This window comes from Spodoptera frugiperda, chromosome 25 (genome assembly GCF_023101765.2).
Source record: "Spodoptera frugiperda isolate SF20-4 chromosome 25, AGI-APGP_CSIRO_Sfru_2.0, whole genome shotgun sequence".
NCBI lineage: Eukaryota > Metazoa > Arthropoda > Insecta > Lepidoptera > Noctuidae > Spodoptera > Spodoptera frugiperda.
In genome coordinates this window covers 16,948,474-16,968,584 of record NC_064236.1, presented here as the reverse complement: position 1 = coordinate 16,968,584, position 20,111 = coordinate 16,948,474, and the positions used below count along the sequence as shown (strand labels likewise).

General features: G+C 35.5%; 1 protein-coding gene and 1 long non-coding RNA gene across 5 annotated transcripts in view; one reads left to right on the top strand and one right to left on the bottom strand.

Moving 5' to 3' along the window:
• Positions 1-1,351: 1,351 nt before the first annotated feature.
• The window catches only part of LOC118262152 (PHD finger protein rhinoceros), a 63,233-nt gene continuing 44,473 nt past the window's right edge, over positions 1,352-20,111 (top strand). Inside the window, exons 1-4 of one of the 4 annotated variants that reach the window (XM_035573316.2) lie at positions 1,352-1,646; positions 2,514-2,817; positions 7,221-7,415; positions 7,664-7,880. In XM_035573316.2, the coding sequence (XP_035429209.2) occupies positions 2,642-2,817; positions 7,221-7,415; positions 7,664-7,880 (588 nt within the window). In that variant the 5' untranslated portion in view covers positions 1,352-1,646; positions 2,514-2,641. Of the gene's footprint in view, positions 1,663-1,733; positions 2,216-2,513; positions 2,818-7,220; positions 7,416-7,663; positions 7,881-20,111 lie in introns of those variants that run through there. The other 3 variants (XM_035573334.2, XM_035573324.2, XM_035573336.2) reach the window with 3 other exon arrangements.
• On the bottom strand, positions 3,282-7,719 carry LOC118262182 (uncharacterized). Its single transcript, XR_004782478.2, has 3 exons — positions 7,573-7,719; positions 5,430-5,499; positions 3,282-5,181 (listed from the first exon to the last, which is right to left on the bottom strand). It is a non-coding gene; the product is annotated as an uncharacterized LOC118262182 (long non-coding RNA).

Here is a 20,111-nt window from a genome sequence, read left to right as displayed (position 1 = left end):
AGCTTTATAGTGACATTTTACTTATGGTATATTATGATATGATAATGAGCTAAGATGCTTAATGTTTTTTTAGATTCATTCCTACCTAACTGTTTTTTAAATGGTTCAAAATGTTTTTTTTTTCGTCTTCCAAACGGACTGTTAGTAAGTAAATGCCATGCTAAGCTGTTTTATGTGAAATAATGAATCAACTTATTTAATTTTTAACTGATTCGTTTGTTGTAGGGTGTTGGAAACGATTTCCTGCAGTCTTTGACGCAAGAATATACTTACGTATTCATTGGAAAAGCATACCTACTATTATTGTAAAGGCCGCGCCGCCGGTGGCGCAACGACCATAGAGCGGTTGTCAAGTTAATCTGTCTGTAATGTGTTGTCAAGCCGAGTTATAGTGAATTCAATCTTCACATCTTATCGATGAATTAATTTTATGTTTTGTATGACATAAAACTTAAATGTAATTGTACGTATCGACGAGAAAAATATCAATTATAGCGTAGTTAGATCGATCTATTTTATTTTTATCGACGGAACGAAAAAATTAAAATTTTTATCGATTGAACGATAAAAATAAAATTTACTAAAATATTTTTATATTGCCTGGGGTAGGTTTTATAGAACCTAGTTCATGATGGCACATGATGCCATAGCAATATTGTAAAATTAGGGCCAAAAAAATATCATTATATTTCTTTGAATAAATATATTTCTTATTATTCATAATTTATTTATCATATTGGTATCCAGGCCTAGCCTGGAGTAAATGGGAATTAAAATTTAATACCTACTCTGATCAAAAAAATACCTTACAGCAAGCGTCCAGCAATATAATAGCGCATAATAAATTTAACTTTTCGTAAAATAAAAAGAAAGTAGTAATACACATCTGTAGGTTAAAAAAATAAATAGTGCAGTAATAACTTTCTTGTTTCTTAATCAGGCGCAAGTAATTCAACGGATAAAGAAAATGCACATAATTATTCTGTTTACCAATAAAACAGAAGAAGAGAGACTTGTTAATAAGTATTATAGTAACAAATAAATTATTGTCGAATCATGCGTGTTCCAACACTACAACTCATACCACTGGATACCACAGACAATTTCCTACTAAAATATTTTTACTAATTTCGTAGTTATTCTTGTAAATTCGTAGCTTTTGTTGATTAAAACTTTTAGTATGCGTATTTCTATGGATCTTAATCCTAATTTTGTTTTTTATATTTATCTATCTTATAATAATTTGCAAAACTTTCTACCATACTTTCACCAGTTTTTTAGTGTTGCAACATTTTAAACTTTTTTTCGATGAGAGCGCCAACTGGTGGCTAATTTCTGTAACTTCATATTGATATCTCTGGCTCTATGTTCATGTTGTAATTTATTTTAGTAATTTGTGCTACTTGCTGACAAATTCAATGTTTATTAACTATGTGTTCGTGTTTGGTTTATTCTCGGCTTTAAGGAATTAAAAATCTTGTCTCCATGTATATGTTATGCGGCAAGTTACTTTCAAAACCAATGACATTAGATGAACTCGATGTGCGTTTTGGCCATTTTACTTGGCTTGCGTTGGTGATTCGTACATAGTCACGTGACCAAAGTAGTTTTTGGATCAATGGCGCCAAATGTCTGTTACAGAAAATGTATGTGAATTATGAGGTATTTAAACATAGTGCATTGTTGCAAATTGATATACAATCGACTTGTTGTATATATGATATATATTGATAGCGAAACGATGGTGAAAATGATGCGTAGGACTCACGTCAATCTGGCAACAAAACAGTGCTGCTATCTATGTTGTCAACTTTGTTATGTAGCCTACAATGGAGAATACTCGTGAGATAAATATTTACGGTTAATTATTAGAGAATGAAAATATCGGATCCTTACGCGGTGTGGTGTGAGTGCATTTTATACATAAGTGATGGCCACAAGTGATTCTGTCGGCGCGCGGCTCTGCTATTGGACGCTCCGATATTTACAGTCGCAATCCAACCAGTGGCCCGCCATACATTTTACAAGTGCAATAAAGTGAAACGTCAAACGGGATTGTTATTCATTTTCATACATATGCACTAAGAAAACGTATATTTCGACATTTATTTATCATATCATGTATTGTGTGGAGGTTAAACGCGATCGTAATGCTTTATCACCTGTAACGTTTTGCATTGTTGAGTCCTGAATTTGACATTTTTGTTCTGTGCGGGTATGTCAAAATGCTTTTGTACCGAAAAGTCGTCTAAAACAACGCTGAAACTCTGTTTACCAATGTTAGAATAGTTTGGCCGGAGTTAAATTTGCGAGCAGCACATTGTTTTGTTGTCAGATTCACTGTGCTCATTGTATTCGAACTGTCAAAGTTTGCTGGAGTCTGGTGTTGAATGGAGCAATTTGGGTGCCACAATAGTTCACTAGTTAACCTCAGAAGATACCAGTGTTGTCAGAAATCGTGAATGCATCGTCCAGACGATAAGTGCATGTTAAAATTGGTGATTTTGTTTCAGGTTTACAGGACGCAAACTGAAGTGCCATGTAGTGAATGATGTGACATTCTACACAATGTTGTTGCCGCGTTCTAAGTGTAAAGCAGTAGAAGGATCGTGAACATGTAGGTTGTGGACAATTTAGCGAGATGTCGTTGAGAGGCACAAAGCGGGCGACTGGGATGCGCGGTGATGAAGCCGGCGTATCCAAGCGCCGCAGGACGGAGCCCGAGGATGCTCTCTGGCAGCTCCGGCCTGTTAGTGACCTCAAGATGTCATCAATATATAACAGGAGTGCCTCTGAGGCACCCGCAGAACTATTCAGGTTTGTGTGAATTGTTTGGATTGGATGCAATTATTAAAACACGGTATATAGTCCTAAGTTCAGTACAATATTGGTGAGATTGTTATTAGAAAGTAAGTTGTATTAAATGTAAGCATCATACATACTTACCTCTGGTTTCTGCAATTTGATTCATCAATCCATTATCAAATATCACTTACTGTGTATTTGTCAGTAACTTGTTAATACAGCTACTTTGGTGCCTAATTCATGCATATTTCATGTTCAGAGACCAAAGGTAAATATTCCTTCATCTACCTAGTCTATTTTATAGTAATTAATTAAGTACTGTCTGTAAAAAGATATTGATTAAGTTCTATTTATTATATATCATTACCTGCCAATGCCATTTCCTTCATATACTGAAGCCCAAGCGATTCTTTAAACTGCTGTGTGTAGGCTCAGCAACACTAAAATAATGATTCAAATGAAAGATATCACACACATGCTTGCTAAGAATATTTATTGCAGAAAAAGTTATACAATTGCCAAAAGTATAGTACTTGAAGTTAAGTAGGGTTCAAGCCCCTAATTGATACAATAATATATTATAAAGAGATATAACAGTAAAGTATTTCCCAATCCAGTATAATAGTAAGAGCTAAAGCACACTTGCATTGCGATTCTTCCGACAGCGAACTTCTCAATTGCAGTGCTGACATAAACTTTTTCTTGAACTTCCTCCTTAAACTTGCTCTAAAGTAGTAATTTCACAAAATCAAAACTCTCAATTTTTTTAAATTAATTGCTATGCTATTTAATACATTTTTGAAGTTGTCATATAATAGACGTTAATATGAATTAACATTGTTGCCAAAAGAGTTCACAATCCAAAATCAATTGAAAGATATACATATCAGGAATGGTGCTGGTTATATTAATTTTAATCTATCATTGTTGTATTTATGTAAATTCATTATTTAGTAAGTATTGACACTGCGACTGTAGATTTAATATTATCAACTGTATGTTAGTACTAAGTGTTGTTATACATAAATTATAGTAAGCATTGGATTGGGAGAATGTGCCTATTTTTAGTACATAAAATTAGATAATTTGCTGAAAAGTCACACTTAAAACAGACTCTCTGGAAGGCTGATGAAATTAATCTTGTTTGTGAGGAAACATTTCCCTTGAGATTTAGTTTGTATTGAATTATTGATCAGCATTCTAGAAATCTGTGTAAAGAAAAACCATATGAAAATATCCTAGCAAACATTTTTTTTGTTATCCCTGTGGTCGCAATAATATTCTCGAAAACTCACTCGAAAAATATGAAATATTAGTTAACAAAGTTGCCCTATGCACCAAAAGTTTACCCATTTGAAAACGAATGTTCAACAAATATTTTATTTTGGCCAAAAGAATGGGATGTGTGCTCACGAAAAAGTTAGTTTGTTAACTAGTTTAGTTCACGCGAAATCTATAAAAGTTCCAATTATTCTGAAACTGAATTTAACAGGTTAATGTTTTATTGTCAATTTCAAACTGTTTTCAAATATTATAGCAACCTCAGGGTACTTTCTACAAACTACACTATTCATCTTATGAAGAAAAACATGTATTTAAATAGTATTCATATATCATAGTATATTTATAATTTGAATATGTTTTGTCAAAAATTTAGTAATTTATAAGTTATGTTATCTTACTTTTATTATAGAAAATAGTTAGCCTTTAAACTTAGATTTAAAAACCTCCTTGTATTTCGAATTTGTTCATTAATGTATTTACGAAAAAACCATAATAATGGAATAATTACGATATTTAATGGAATGAGGATGGTCTATGTGGCCATGGGTAACATTTCTTACATCATTTCTCTTGAAAGCGACCAAAGAACAATTTAGTGCACTTAGTTTTTTTTGGCCTGAAAGCCTTCTTGAAGTACTCCCATACCAGGTCTGTGACATATTTCATCTGTCTTGCTATTTACCTATCCCGAAACATCGAAAAATAGAACTTTCATATAGTTTGCAAACTATTTTTTCTCAGTTCAATTTAACGTCTTGACCGATAATTCCAACTTTTCATCTACTAGAATCATTATTCCAAAGAAAATATACAAAGAAATACATATTTTTCATCATAATCTTTACTACGACAGCTACAAATTACACTCCATGGCTTTATAACTCATTATTAGTAATGCGGTACAAGCATAGTAGAGTACACACAACCGAAAAGAACATGAGAATGTTCCAAAACATGTTATCATTGCCAAAGCAACCACAAAACCAAATAAATAGATAGAGTCCTGCGAACACAGTAGAGGGGTCATATCCTTCAAAGAAATCCATCTCGTCTCCTCCTTCCAGTGACGTTCAGGCACAAATATCTTTAGTCCTGCAACAAACAGACAAAACGATTTTTTTTCCACAGTTAAAACGCATTATGTAAGCATACGCAGTTATAAAACGAATTTTAAAAAAGAGGGGAACTTTATTTTGAATTGCTAAGTGTCTGTGATTGCCTTATGTTCATACTTGAACTGTCCATAACACCATGAGATGTTATGTATGTTAATTGATTGGGCTGCTTTGACATGTTAAGGTTATTTTCTTGCTCCCAATATTGTATGTTAAAATATTCACCTTATTAGAACTGCGACCAGGAACGCTCGGGTTCGCTTGGGTTGGAACAGACAGCGTCCTCGATGTTGTTCTGAAACATTTCAAAGTCCATTTTAAATGTAAAGTCACCTAGCTCAAACATTTGGGGCAATCTAATTTGGAGTTGTTCCTATATTTGTTTAAAATATGAAGAAAAATAGAAAATTCACTCCGCCTTCACATGTTCCATGTTCTAAGGTTTAACATGACCATGTTATAATTTCTAGACTAGGCCAGGACCCATGTCATAGTAAGTAACTAAACCACAATAGTATGACTTACTACATGGGGACCACATCTAACTGCACTGTTCTGTGCTTTCATCCTTTCCCTGTCAACTCAAGCTGCCAATACATTGAGCATGCAGTGTAATTGACGGGACGTAATTCTACCCTCACCGTTTGTTTACAAACAGTCCACATCGATATTGACCTATATATTCGTCCAAATACCTATTTATTCAATATACTAAAGATTTTGGGATGATTGTTGCGAAATTATTATGAAAAAAGTTTAAATATTAGAAATTACACGTTTTAGGTGCTTGTGAAACATACGATAATATCTTAGTTTCACTGAAAATTTATTGTAATTCGTAATGATACATGATAACTTTCAATCAACACTGATTCTATAGTAAAGGCTCAAATTAGTTCACAAAATTCAACACTGAAGCACAATCACATATATTTTAGCCATGGAAGTTTATTTGTTCTATTTTTTTTTCTTTTGTATTATAAACCGCATTTTTTATTGCAAGGCACATTCTCCCAACTTTTCCGAACTCAAAGTAAAGCTTGGCGTTTTAAATCTCAGGGTAAATCAATATGTGTCAAGCGAATTTGAACCTTGTATCATACTTCATAGTAAATTGTTTCCAATCGATGGGTAATTGATGCATCGTATACCTTGAATGAATATGTGAACAGTAGTTAGTCCTATCATGGCTACGATACCGCAATTACGTTGAATTAAGTAAAAAAAAACTCAAGAAGTTTCTATAATTTGTTATTCAAGTTTACTCCCTAACTGCATAGAATTATACTATATTAGTTCGTAATCTGTTCTAACTAGAAACTTTTATGTTATACTAATCGACGATTTTGTGTTGCGTTTTGAATTAACCGTTTTTATAGTTATAGAAACTAATATCAATTTATATAGTTTTTCTAGAACTAAGTTTACGGGGCATGTGTGTAATAACTAACTTGTCTAAAACCAATCGTCATCAATATCATCAGCTTTTAATAATAATACATAGTAATCTTTTCTGTTTTGTATTACATTTTAGATCATTTTTATGTAAATTGTATGTTGGGGATATCTGCCTAAACATCATCTGATGGTAATGGCTACGATCGTAGATTCATGACATGCATTAAAGGACAATATGTATTAAAATAATCATATATTGTATGGTAAACGTATAATGGACTATCGAAGTAAATCACCGTAAGTTGCGACAAGGTGTCACTACTCGGATTTGAATTAGACTGACACGGGTATTGTTGACGGTACAAAGGTAAGGTTTAGACTAAACCAACATCTACATTCTAATACACATTGCAGAAAAGATTAATATGTATTACAGGTAACATTTACAGACTATACGAGGCTGCCAAAACAATAAACTCCCCATGTTTTATCTAATTGGTAATTTTCTATTATGTCAAAATACGTTTTTTTTATCGTATTGTCTGTAAATATATTGTGGGTATGGTTCCAACTGTATACGTGAGAATATGTTAAAAACCTTAATTATATGAATTCCAGAAAGGACCTTATCAGCGCCATGAAACTGCCGGACAATGAGCCCCTTACACAGTCTTCATACTGGGTTATTACCGACACGTGGAAGCAGGACTGGGAGAGAGGAGTACAGGTTCCTGTCAATCCTGACTCCCTCCCCGCGCCCAAAGTCAAGATCATTGACAATCCACAACCACCAAACTTCCAGGAGTTCAAATTGTAAGTCACTTCTATAATGTATACTCCCTTTTAGAACATTTTATCTGGATCATTTAAACTATATGCCAACTTTATAGCATGAACCACAATCGATTGTATTTTAAAATATTACGACCATAATCACGAACAAATTTATTTTCAAATTCTCATAACTCACCTTATTATCGGAAGTAGAATCGAAGACTCAATTATAGTGAACACAAATCACAATAATTTTGTATTAATATTTAATATTTTTTATCTGACAGGCCTAAGGACAAATATATTCACCTCGGTCGAGATGCTCACTACCATTCAGACAAACACATACTGAGTCAAACGCCGGCGCGGGCCGAGGCCGCTTGTAGTTATGACTTGGATGCGGCTGACACTGCATGGCTGAAACTGTTGAACGCAGAGCGCGCAAGGGCAGGCGCGCCGCCCGTCACAGAAGATCAACTAGAAAAAGTCATCGAAGAACTAGAGGTAAGTGTTGCTCTATTATTTGAACTTCTCACAATACCTTCAGATATTGTGATTTCCAATTCATAAATTGCACAAACAATTTTCGACCTTAAGGATGTGGGTTACGCAAAACGACAATTTTTAACGACGTATGTGCTGCCGGTGGTATTCGATATTGTTCACTATTTATGAGACTTTAAATCCTAGTATGCTCAAACGAACTCTAATGTTGTTTTCTTGGTATGCATATGAAGAATGCAATGATTTGCGTGTTACATATTAGACAGTCACTGTAACAATAACTTTGAAGTTGACCTATATTCAAGTGCAAAGTTGATGCATGTTTCTGTTAAAATCTCTGATTTACATGAAACATTGTTGATGAATAGTGTATTAATAATAAATAGGCTTAGACCTTTTCTTGAACCATACCCAAAGCCAAGATATATTTAGATGTTGAATTAACTGTTCCGAGACAATTTGCACTTTGGGATGTTAAACGAATTCGTAAACTGTTTTCAAAAACCAACTTATGCTAGCTTCTTTCTGAGTTGGTTAACAATTTTGTTCGGATATATTCAAAATTTTTCTAGAACATTTCCACAGGTGCAATGTATTCAATAAATGACATGAGCGATCCTTGCAATACGGTTACTGATAACATCAGAATAACTTATATCCATATTTACGCAGTAACGGGTCATAGATCACTTACGCCGAGTTTCTTTGTTAAGGCGTTCCACACACAGGAAAAATGCAAAACGTTTGATGGTTACTGATTGGCAACCATATCACACATCTAGTCACGTTGGGTTGCACGTACAAAAAGTATTTTCAGGTGCTGCCGCCGATTTAAAGTAAAAACTGATTACTTTAAAAGCTCTCATGTGGACAGCTGTCTGTCGGACGATGTTTTAAAAGCCTTTCATTTCAACGGACGTCGCGACGATGTTGCAAAATACTTTGAACCTCACTCTACTTTACTCTTAACTATTTAGTAAATGGTCTCAATATTGCAACGTGAACTTTTAGTTACTTTATTTAGTTCCTGGTTTCCGCAAAGATTTCCGAAGACACTGAATTTTTTATTATTGTCAACGTCTATTTTATGTTGACGTTACACGGCGACCGCGAAATCAAAATATTGGAAGTTTTTTGTTGGTACGAGTATTTATAAAGTTACTACTGTATTTGAAACTTGATTTTTGATGTTTAATTCTCAATCTTCGTGAGAACTTGAGGGGATATGTTTATTTTTGTCAATAACATACTTTGTGCGGTATCGGATTGTAATCAAGTTAAAAATAGAAAAAAGCCAGTAACAATTGAAATTATAAATAATGTTCACCTTCTACTGTTTCGATACATTGTTTTTGATGTCTAAACTAATATGACCCTTATTACGCCCCGCGGGCCTTTGATGAATGCACCCCTTTTTGCATGCACAGAGACCACCCGAGGGTGTAATAAGGGTTCCTAACTAAGAGTTATTGTTGTCCAGTCGTCGTAATTAATTCGTCCGCGTCATGTTGGTATTGGTACGCTATCAATAGAAATACTGATTTAACAAGATATTATTAGGTGTACGGGAGCTTTGTAGTACTGTCATCAAAGGCAAGGCAGGAGTTTCAATTAGTGGCGATCCTATTGATATGTACCATAATACCACAGGAAATATTAATTGTGTTTTAACACACACAGATGCATCTCATTCAATTTTTGTATTAATTTATTTTCTATAAGGAAATTAACTTAGGTAATAGGTAAGTACAGTACCGTTATCGCGGGACATGTCGAAACTAACGTTTGATAACTGGTTGAACCTTTATCTAAAGTCGCGGTTAATAGTTACTCGCCTCGTCTTGTACTGTCATAGATTCGAAATAATCGTTTAAAAATATATATTTTGTGAAAAAAAAACAACATTAAAGTATTTCCATTACCTGTAAAAGTTGGTAATTAATCCTATCGTGCATCGATCGTGGGTCCAAAGTATGTTCAAGTTCTATATGATGTTAATGGTATCCTCGCTAAATTGATAATATAAAGTTGCAAAATTGAGGAAACCGCAGCGTGAGCGTAGTATGGCGCTGGTCGCATACACTTTGGTGAAATGCGGGGGCGGAGGGGGGGTGTTTGCTAGACATAAAAATACACACATACAAGTATCCCTTTGTGAAAACGCTGGGTTCGATCACTCGCACTGGGTCCGATCACTCACACTACATCATTTTAACCCCTCAGTGCTTTTATTGTTTCCGCGCTGCAATTTGGAATGCTAAAAAGTTTATTAAAATCGACCGGTGACCGGTACTCAGGTACAAAACACTTTATTACGGAGTTATATGCACACGCCGCGTTCACTGTCAAACAGTAAGTACACTCATAGGTCCTCGCATGTTGGAACTAATTGGTAATACGTTGTATTATTGAAAATTGAACTTTATTGCTAGTGAACTAAGTTACTTTAGTTCCTGCTTTATGAAAATATTATCTTTTAAAAACACGGCAGCACGCCGTGGGTCTTGTTAATCCCCGCGTATATAATGTTGTAGCGATAACAGTTGGCGCTATTATAACCAAGCAACGTGCTTTTAGACAGATTATCTTACGGTTGCTGCATAAGTCTAGACGATTGATTGGGGCAAGCAGGTAAGCTCGTATGGTACATATGCTAAGAAGCTTAATGGTTACTTCAAATACAGACAGCACTTTAACGAGCTTACCGGTGCACTGCGAATATCAATATTCGTCTGTGAACAGGTAAATATCCTTTAGGATATCCCTTAGGATATTTACCTGTTCATTGTTGTGGAGTATTAAGGACCCATTTCACGATCTGTAGGAAGCAGATCTTAACTGAGAGATTGCACATGTTAGTATATTTACTTTATGCGGCAGATAGCAGTTACACAGAATTACGGATAATAATAATTAGCAATTAGCACAAAGCATAGAAGTGTAAAGTATACCATGCAACTTGTCAAAAGTATCAGACAAATTAATGCAAGTACTGTGAACTGAAACTCAGCTCACAAAGTGCGGCATAAAATGTTTCCTTTGTAACTCGTTACAAACAACGTTAAAATGAAAAAGATACACGGTCTCTGCACTGAGCTTTCCATTCGTTAAACGTAGTTTTTGTAAATAAGAAAATTTATCTATGTATTTATTTTATTATATGCTTTTCCTCGTATGTTTGCGAACGTGTAATAAGCCAGTACTTTGTGAAAGGTAGTCAAAAAACAAACAAGGAAGTCGCTTGCTATGACAGGTTCTTTAAATTGTCGCCGTAATTTATTTGCACTGCTAAAATAGCAAGTATTTATTTGATATCTAGTCTTTTAGGCCCCCTTTACTTCCAAGTGGGGGAGGTGGGCTTGGTACCCCTCACCCTGTTAAGCCGATGTGATTCGTCGAGCCTGAATTTTCCAAACAGAATAAAACGCTCACCGCTCCATTCATTTTGTACTCCTCAAAGGAGCTCACGGCACTATTTGTTTTGGTTTGTACGTGCATTTTCATCAAACAGAGAGGGCGGCCGCCCCTGCCGTACCTAGACATGTTTGACGCAAAAATAAAAGGCTCAAGTTCAATATCAATGTGATTAAATGTTGACCACCGCATATTGTAACGTGGACAGATCCTTTGAGGTATTATTCTCATACAGTACACCCTTGCATATGAGGTACAAGGATTTAGTTGGCGCTCAAGGTTGAAATTAAGTTATGAAATTGGCTGCCTTGGTAATATTGTCACATAATATAAGGGATTTGTCCCTACAAAGATCTATTGTGCATTATTATCTCGTGCTGCAGATATAATGTAGTTAGATGATGTTGCAACAGTGACTGACTACTCGAGGACTTTGGAGTGCAGTTATAATCAATAGTCTGATGGGAAACAAAGCTCGTTGAGACTCAATTAGTCGACAGTGACCGCGGTACCTCAACCCGGGGCTGAGAATATTTAATGTGCTACGCGACTTTGGCGTTTATTAGGTCTTGGGTCGTTGCATTATTTTTTATTGAAGTTCATTTAAAGTTTATTACTGTGCAGGTAGATGTGACTACGGTGCTCCGGTGCCTAGATAGGTCGCTCAGTAAGGGGGCGAAAGGGGGGAAAGGGGGTGGACGCACGTAAACCTAGTTCGTATCGTGAAGTTACCAACACTCGTCATCATCTTCATCATCTACTTGGAGAGGGGGGAGATGCATACTTCTCGCAATGTCGTACACCACAAAGACTAAAACTTTTAAGTTCTCTATTTAGCACGTAACTCAAATACTACGATATAAATTCATATTTTAATGTGCTGCAAAATGTAGCTCACAATTAAGCTTAATTTGTCAAGCGCATTATTAAGGTTCATAATCCGTAGTTGGGACCTTTCAAACTACATGTGTAGGCACATCAAAGTTTGATACAACGTCGGACTACACCGTCCAGTCCCGCTACGTAGATAAAGTTTGCCTTTTGCAGTTCGCTATTTGGATCTCCAGGAATAGTTTGAGTGATAATTAACGCACGTAGAAGTTACGAGACGAATGTATCCACGCGATAAATTTTGTTAATTCAGGCCTTTCAAACTAAAGCCCTCCACTCCAGTGTAAACTAAAATTCGTCTGCCTTTTGACATATTCACACATCCAGGTGTTGATTAGGGATATTCAGTCTAAATATGAACTGTGCAAGTTATATTACTGTTTGTTTTCATTTTCAAATCAGTATGCGGAATAACTTATGTCGGACGTTACGTCCAGACGTAATTTCTAATTCCGTAGTTCTGAACAATTTACATACATATCGCCATTCCTGGCTTATCTGCTAGTGACTATTATAGAATTCCTCTTTCGCTCATCTGCATTCATTCATCTCTTCGTATACTCGTCTCTCGACTTTACTTTTTAACATAGGTACTAATTGTTTATATCCGAGAATGCCCTAAAACGACGAAAGTACGACTAGGTACTGAGCAGCAAGACTTCGGAAGCAGCAAATTCAAAATTTTATGATGATGAAATATAATGAAACTGCAATCCCTAAACAGTTTGCTAAATATTGAGATTATGACAAACTTCCTTAGAAAAAAAGCCATTGTTCAGATAGGATGTATTTCGACTGATATTCATGATTAAAAAATAAGGTAATTTAAAAAACTAAAATACCCGACTGCGTTTCTTTATAATATTAAAATGAAAAAAACCCTAAAACAAGAAAGTCATCGTAAAATTTAAGCAGTCGGGACCCATTCTAAATATGAAGACTTTGTGAGGGCACATACGGCTGGTTTTCTAGAATGGGTCCCGACTGCTTAAATTTTACGATGACTTTCTTGTTTTAGGGCCCATTTTAATATTATAAAGAAACGCAGTCGGGTTTTTTAGTTTTTTAAATTACCTTATTTTATTTAATTTTTTTTAGTTTTATTATTTTTGTATTTTGATATATCTAGTGTCACTCTCACAGTAAATACGAATCAAACGACCCCTATCAAGCGGAAATCCATCGAGTCGTTCAGGCTAGAGTGAGAAATATTCGAATTTGGCGTCAAAAATCCGCCATTTTGTTTTTTTTTATTATTTTGATATATCCAGTGTCACTCTCACAGTAAATACGAATCTAACGACACCTCTCAAGTCAAAATCCATCAAGCCGTTTAGGCTGCAGAGCGTGCCAAACAATTATACATACATACATACATACATACATACATACATACATACATACATACACTCGAAAAACATAACCCTCCTTCTGGCGCAGTCGGGTAAAAATCCCAGCCGTAGTAACTACTCAGTCCAATGCGACGCTTCAATTTGATATTTTGCTCGCGATTAACGCTAACGCTTGCATTCAACGAACCATGTCATTTAATTAAAATATATTATTATTGTATAGTGATTTTATATTCATAGTGATTTTCCACGTAATGGTGACTCGTGAGATCGGCAACATACCATGACCTATATGGACTCGGATTCACATTGTTGAGTTCGGTACGTACGGCTTCTGAGAGGGGGTGAAACCGCGGCCCGAAGCAACATAGCTGTATAAACGAGGCGCTGCTGCTATTTTAAACTTCAATAAAATGACCTAGCGAGATTTGGGTCAGTTATATCACAGAAGTACTATTAATAATCCTAAACTTTCACTACTACTGTTTCTCTCGACTCGCCAATTACTGGGAATCGTTAAGGGGTGGACAACATTTCTTAGAAGAATAACGTCTTTGTTTGCAACGACCGTGGAATAAAATCAGAAAATGGTCCATGCCTCCTTTTATTCATTTTCTCCTTATTCCATAATGGTCATCATTGAAAAGCGAGGAAATACTCCGTATTTTTACGCCATGTTACTTGATTTTCCAATACAATAGCGAACAATAAAATATTAAGAGTAAAAATAAATTTCTAACAAGCTCCGTCCTCAAAGCTCGTAAATTAATAAAGCTCGAAATATTTAGTACAAAAGCGAACCATTTTATATTAAATTCATAGACTGAATGCATTTCATCTTGTATATCAGCGGAACAAATGGACTACCCTGGTTTACATCGGTTTTATGCATGCAAATTAATCCCTATTGTTTTATTTCGGCACTATATTAACCACATATGCATGTTTTAAATCCAGATCTACATATTTTAAAATGTAATAAAAATATATTTGTGTGTCACGCGTGCTGTTTTCTGAAGGGGTAATAGGCATCCTTATACATACTACTACCTAAAATACATGTCCGCGTTATCAACATATGCCAGAAGACGTCGGCATCCACAGCTGCATAAAGTTAACCACCTCTCTCCAGTAAGACCACTGAAAATTAGAGTACACTAATGCCCGTCTCTCGGTAGCTGGTTGTAGTGTTAAGACGTACCCGACTGAAACTTTACGTGTAATGCACCAAATATTCACTATTCAAATTATGTAACTATGAATTTCTCGGAAGCCGTCAACTAACCTTAGGTCCTGCATCTTATACTTAGTAGCAGGGTTTATTCTTCAATACCTTTTTCTTACTATGAAGAGTTACTAAATCAGGTAACCGATACAAAAATACGAACACCTCTTTTTAAACACTCCATTTGTGATTAATTATGAGATTTATTGAACTGGTAATAAATTCGAACATGAATTTAATATCAGGCGCCGCGTAATCTATGTGATTAACTCTTTAATTTTAATACTTCCACCGGTCATTACATTATTTCGCTTAACCATTCATGTATATTATGTTTACATAAAGTTAAAACTTTGTATCTTTTCAAGCCTATCGCGAATGATGGGATATGAAAAGCTTAGTTAAAAGTTAGAGAGAGGAATGAGAATGCTTCTAATTACGTAATATACGATGATATACAACAGAATAATTACGAGCACTACAAACAAAAAGCACTTGACCATCGCAAATAAATATAAAAATCTATGAGTATTTCCTGAGAGAAATATGGTTGAATCTCGTCCATCGGGCGCTCTGTAGTGGTTATTATAACGTATTATTCCTTTTTCTCGTAACAACCCTTAACACATCTCATAGATTTCTCTCCGACGTACGGAGTCTTGAGATGTTAAGAATAGTTGTTCATCCCCATACCAACCTCGCGTAGCATTGCTTGACGGCCATTCCACGACAAATGCAATCGGCATTTAAGCGCCGCGCTCCACATATTGTTATGCAATGTGCCCTATATAACCTATATCACTTAACTTTGAAATCTGCGATAAGTGCTTAACGGATGCTCCGTGAACATTCAAGAGGATTAATAATTATGATGTCAACGAGCAATAATTTACGTAATAGCTTCTCGATTTGTCCATTATGATTTTCGATAAATTTACCACGTAATGCATGTTTATTGTGTGTTATTAAATTGTATTCCAATGTACATAATTAATGAAGCTTTTAGTAATATGCGTGAATTACATTATTGAAACTTAATTGAGGGCGTATTCAATATAAAGTGTTATTCAACGCTTGATTATATTTAAATTTTACCCTAGGTACTGCAGATGGCAGTAATGTTGATAGAATTTATCTCATAATAAGGGATGTTATTTGAAGACTTCGCGGAACTTGGTTGCTACTTAAAAAACAAAGAGATTTTCCTAGGATCGAGCGAAGAAATAGCATCGATAAAATAAAATGCTACGACATTGCAATTGAACGCTTTGGCGTCCTAGAAGCTTTAGAGAAACTCAGGGAAGGTAGTTATTTAAATTGAAACTAGGTACTTATAAATAAACGTTAGCTAATTAAGACGCTCTAAAGTTAAAGCTAAAGCTATTATTTTGTATTGTCATTTATCTTGATAATCGAGTATAATAATGTTACACGTTATAATTACTAGAGCGGTGTTAAACCAAAATGAGTTTTCATTAAAATAAGGTTCTGATCACTAGACCAAAACCTTGTCTTTTTCCATCCTGGGGGCCTACTCTAATTCAACGAAAAACGAAATTTCGTCCGAAACTTCGCAGATTGCATATTACAATTCTATTTATTGCGAACTTTTGTGAACAAAAATGAACGAATGAAATGAAAATAAATAAATAGGTTTTGATTTGAAATAAAAAATAAAACGTTATTTTAAGTAATTTCATTCGTAAATCAATAAAACCTGCGGTCGAAAATTATACGAAACTTCGGATAGGCCCCCTGGTCCTGTTAAGATTTCCTCTCATGTGTCGCTGAAGGTCGCAAACATATAGGTACACGTTACACTCGTACCCTGAACAGCTCTTTGTGTGTCATACTGTTTGATGTTCCATGCGGGAAACCTAACTAGTACTGCATCTGTAGTGTTCCAAGTATTCAAGTTAAATAAAAATAACGAACTATATTCTGATTCAATAAATAAATTGCCGATCGCGCGAAGCTACATTCTCGGTAGTACTTAATAATATTATTTAACTTGAAGTACTTTTCAATTACTTCAGTTTCTGCGATAAAAATATACAACATTATTTAGTAAATAACGATTGAGCAAAACTAACGAAGCGTAAAGGATCCTCGCTGCTTATTAGAAATTGCATCTTGCTCGTCTCGCGCATGACGTCCCCTTCGATACCGGCACCTGTTCTCTGTATCGCGAACAAGTGGCTGTGGGAACCGGTACTATTATCTACTCCTTGTTGTATTCACACGCAGAAGCTTATTTCAGAGGAACATCATATTCATTCGTGCCGTCAAAATATTACGCGAAATTGTTGACGCGTTACATAACAGCTACGTTCGACCACGTTGAGGATATTTAGATGAATTTTCCCAGCAAAAACAATCCGTTAATTAGGGTACCGAGAGTTTTTGAAGTTTACGTTTTAATTTGTTCTTCGAGAATTTTACGTGGAAATTGCAGCAGGCAGAATTTACAGGTTTCATATTTCCTTTTTTCGCCTAGAATCCAATTGGGATTCGTCAAAACTACAGCTAAATATAGCAGCACGTGGTCTACGTCCATCTACCATTTTTTTTTAAATCACGTTTGTGAAATGTTGGTCCAACTCGAAAATGTCGAAATGTATCAAATGTTTGCAAGGACTCGTATAATATTTGCACTAACGTAGACAGACACGTACGTAGACAATGTGTAAAATATGTGTAGTTGTTGTGTAGCATTAGTTAGATTAGTTAGGGATTAGGGACATGGAAGGCTATTGAAGTGCACCGTCTCCGCACACAGTTGATCTTCCTGTAGTTGTGCTGTGTACACTATGTGCTACATATTGCATTAAATAATATCTCACCTGATTCCTCACTCCCACGCTCGCTCGCAACGCTTCCCGCTGTCGGTGCACTGAGTTGAATTACTAGCGCCCCTGAGTACGTACTTCACAATGAAGGCAAAATCACTGCACGGTGTTATGAACAAATCCTATTAATATTTCACAATATAAAAGGCTGCTTTTCACTTCAACATTTATTTTCTTAACACATTATGCTCACCTGCGTCACAACCGGTCGAACTTAAGTCTCGATCTATTGATGACGCTATTCCTAATAGGTTCCACACACACCATATGCAGTTTGACACGTTAATTCCAAGGTTTATTTACAGTATGAAATTAATAAATCAATAATTGTGAATATTTAAGAAGCTCCGGCAATTCGAAAACGTGCTTATTAAAGCAGGTATCGATTCAATTGGACGTATCGGATGTTTGCATTCTAAACCCTATGGTAGGAAGGCACAGAAAGAAATATCGATAGTTAACACATGGGGAATACCTAATATCGCGTTGACTATACCCGCCATATACTTGAACTCGATAGGGGAGGCCATCAGAATAAAAAAGTCGAACTAAATGCGGATATATTCAGCTAAGTGCATTTAAAAAATATATCAACGTTCTTTATAATTGCGGTGTTGATTGATTTTAATTTCTATCTTTTCGTATGGGCACTTTCGCCATACAATGCGGCAGATTAAAAGTTTTTTGTTATCATTATTCAGTATCTATCAATATTTAACATACTCGAGCTTAACTTAGCGATCTTAAATTTCTGGATTGATCTAAAGTTTTAGAGAGAAACTTAATTGATCTTAATCTAAAGATTTTGGATTAATTTCGACTGCAAACCCTTTTTACATGTAATACCAAAAAAACCTAAAAATCTAGAATCTCCTTGCATACATAACGTAGGTACGATGTTATCGTTACACAACCTGTGAAAATGTGTTTCAGTTTCTGTTAAAAGCGTTGGTTTTCGAATTTCCCAGTATTTCGACGTGTCTCACACATAGCTGGTGTCGGATTTGGTCATTCATTCGTAGTGCTAGTAATTTTCAACCTGTATAATTGGGAGTCAGTGTCAATAGGTAAGTTATTATGTGACAGCTTTTGAATCTGTACTCGCTTTTAATTGAAACACTCGGTCAACACCTCGTTTCTGTACGCAGGGATGAAACAAATAAAGTTTGCAGCAACATTCCTCAAATATCGTTTGAGTTTGCAAATTGAATGAAGGAATTTAATAGTCCTGTGAAATGGTTAGCGAAGCACTATTTGAAGCGGTTTAGACATTAAGTACCACCGTTTGAACAACTGGTTAACTTAGTGGTATTTAGATTGATTCGTCTCCTTTGCAAGTGCATCTACTAAATTCCGTGAAAGCTCAGAGTTCACGGCGTTCAATGTCTGATTTGGGTAGTTATACGGTTATTCAATTTCTAGTTGCAGTACGGAGTCCTCGTATAGATACTTGTGGGTACTGTAAAATGGCTTTAAGTGCTATGCATACTGATTAGGACACTACTTCGGAGGAGGAGAGGAGGTTTGTTTTTCCAGAGAGGAGCAGGTAGTACCTCTACCTGCTCTAACTAAACTTACACGTTGTTCTACCTCAAAATTGGTGCGAGTTCAGCTTTGGATAACACCTTAAGTCGTCATAAGTGTACGAAGCTTAGCGCGTCCGCTTGCATTATGTTGCGAGTTATTTCTAACCCAATTGTTTTCCATAGATGTTTGACAGAGGTGAAACTAGATTATCTAAACTCTCTCTAAAACAAGTATAAAGTAATCTAGCTTTTTTATTTTGCTTTTAGTTTGATACAAAGTTGAAAATATAAAACATCGTTTTACGGTGATATTCCAGGTAATAATCAAACTACTGAAAGCCAAGTATAAGCAATCATGGAAGTAGTTCCGTAAGGCAACTAAATCTGAGCTGTATTTTTGTTTTATAAATACCAGCAACAGTATTGGCTTTTTAAATCCCATTCAATCTTGGAACGAGGTGGTATTTTTATTCCCTTTTTATTAGTTTATAACTCCAACTACGGTTCTCAGCTTTCAATGAAATCCTCGTTTGAGTTATAATTTAGTTTTGAACTCAATGCGGTGAGCAGATAACGTTGATATTGCCTTACAGTACTGGCACACCTGTTTAAGTGTTTACCTCCATAGAGGAACACAATATATAGGAGAGTACTATTGTTTTGGTCCTTTGTAGAAGGGAGCGTGAGTTCAAACACTGAAGTACATCACAGGATTGACCTAAACTCCGAATTAGTTTGTACCGTCAGCAATACAGTTGCACGAAAGCCAATACGTAAACACAAATTGCAACATAGTTTGGAACTAGCAGCTTTGGAACTACCTATTGCATCCTCTGTGGTGAGCTGTCGTGAGCTTTATTGCTTCCTACATATCCGTAATAGTGATAGGTGCTAAGGATATTGTTTTGGGATTATAAGTTTATATGTAATTTGTCGAGGCGACCCGCAGGGAAAGGCTTTTTTTTGGGACAAGC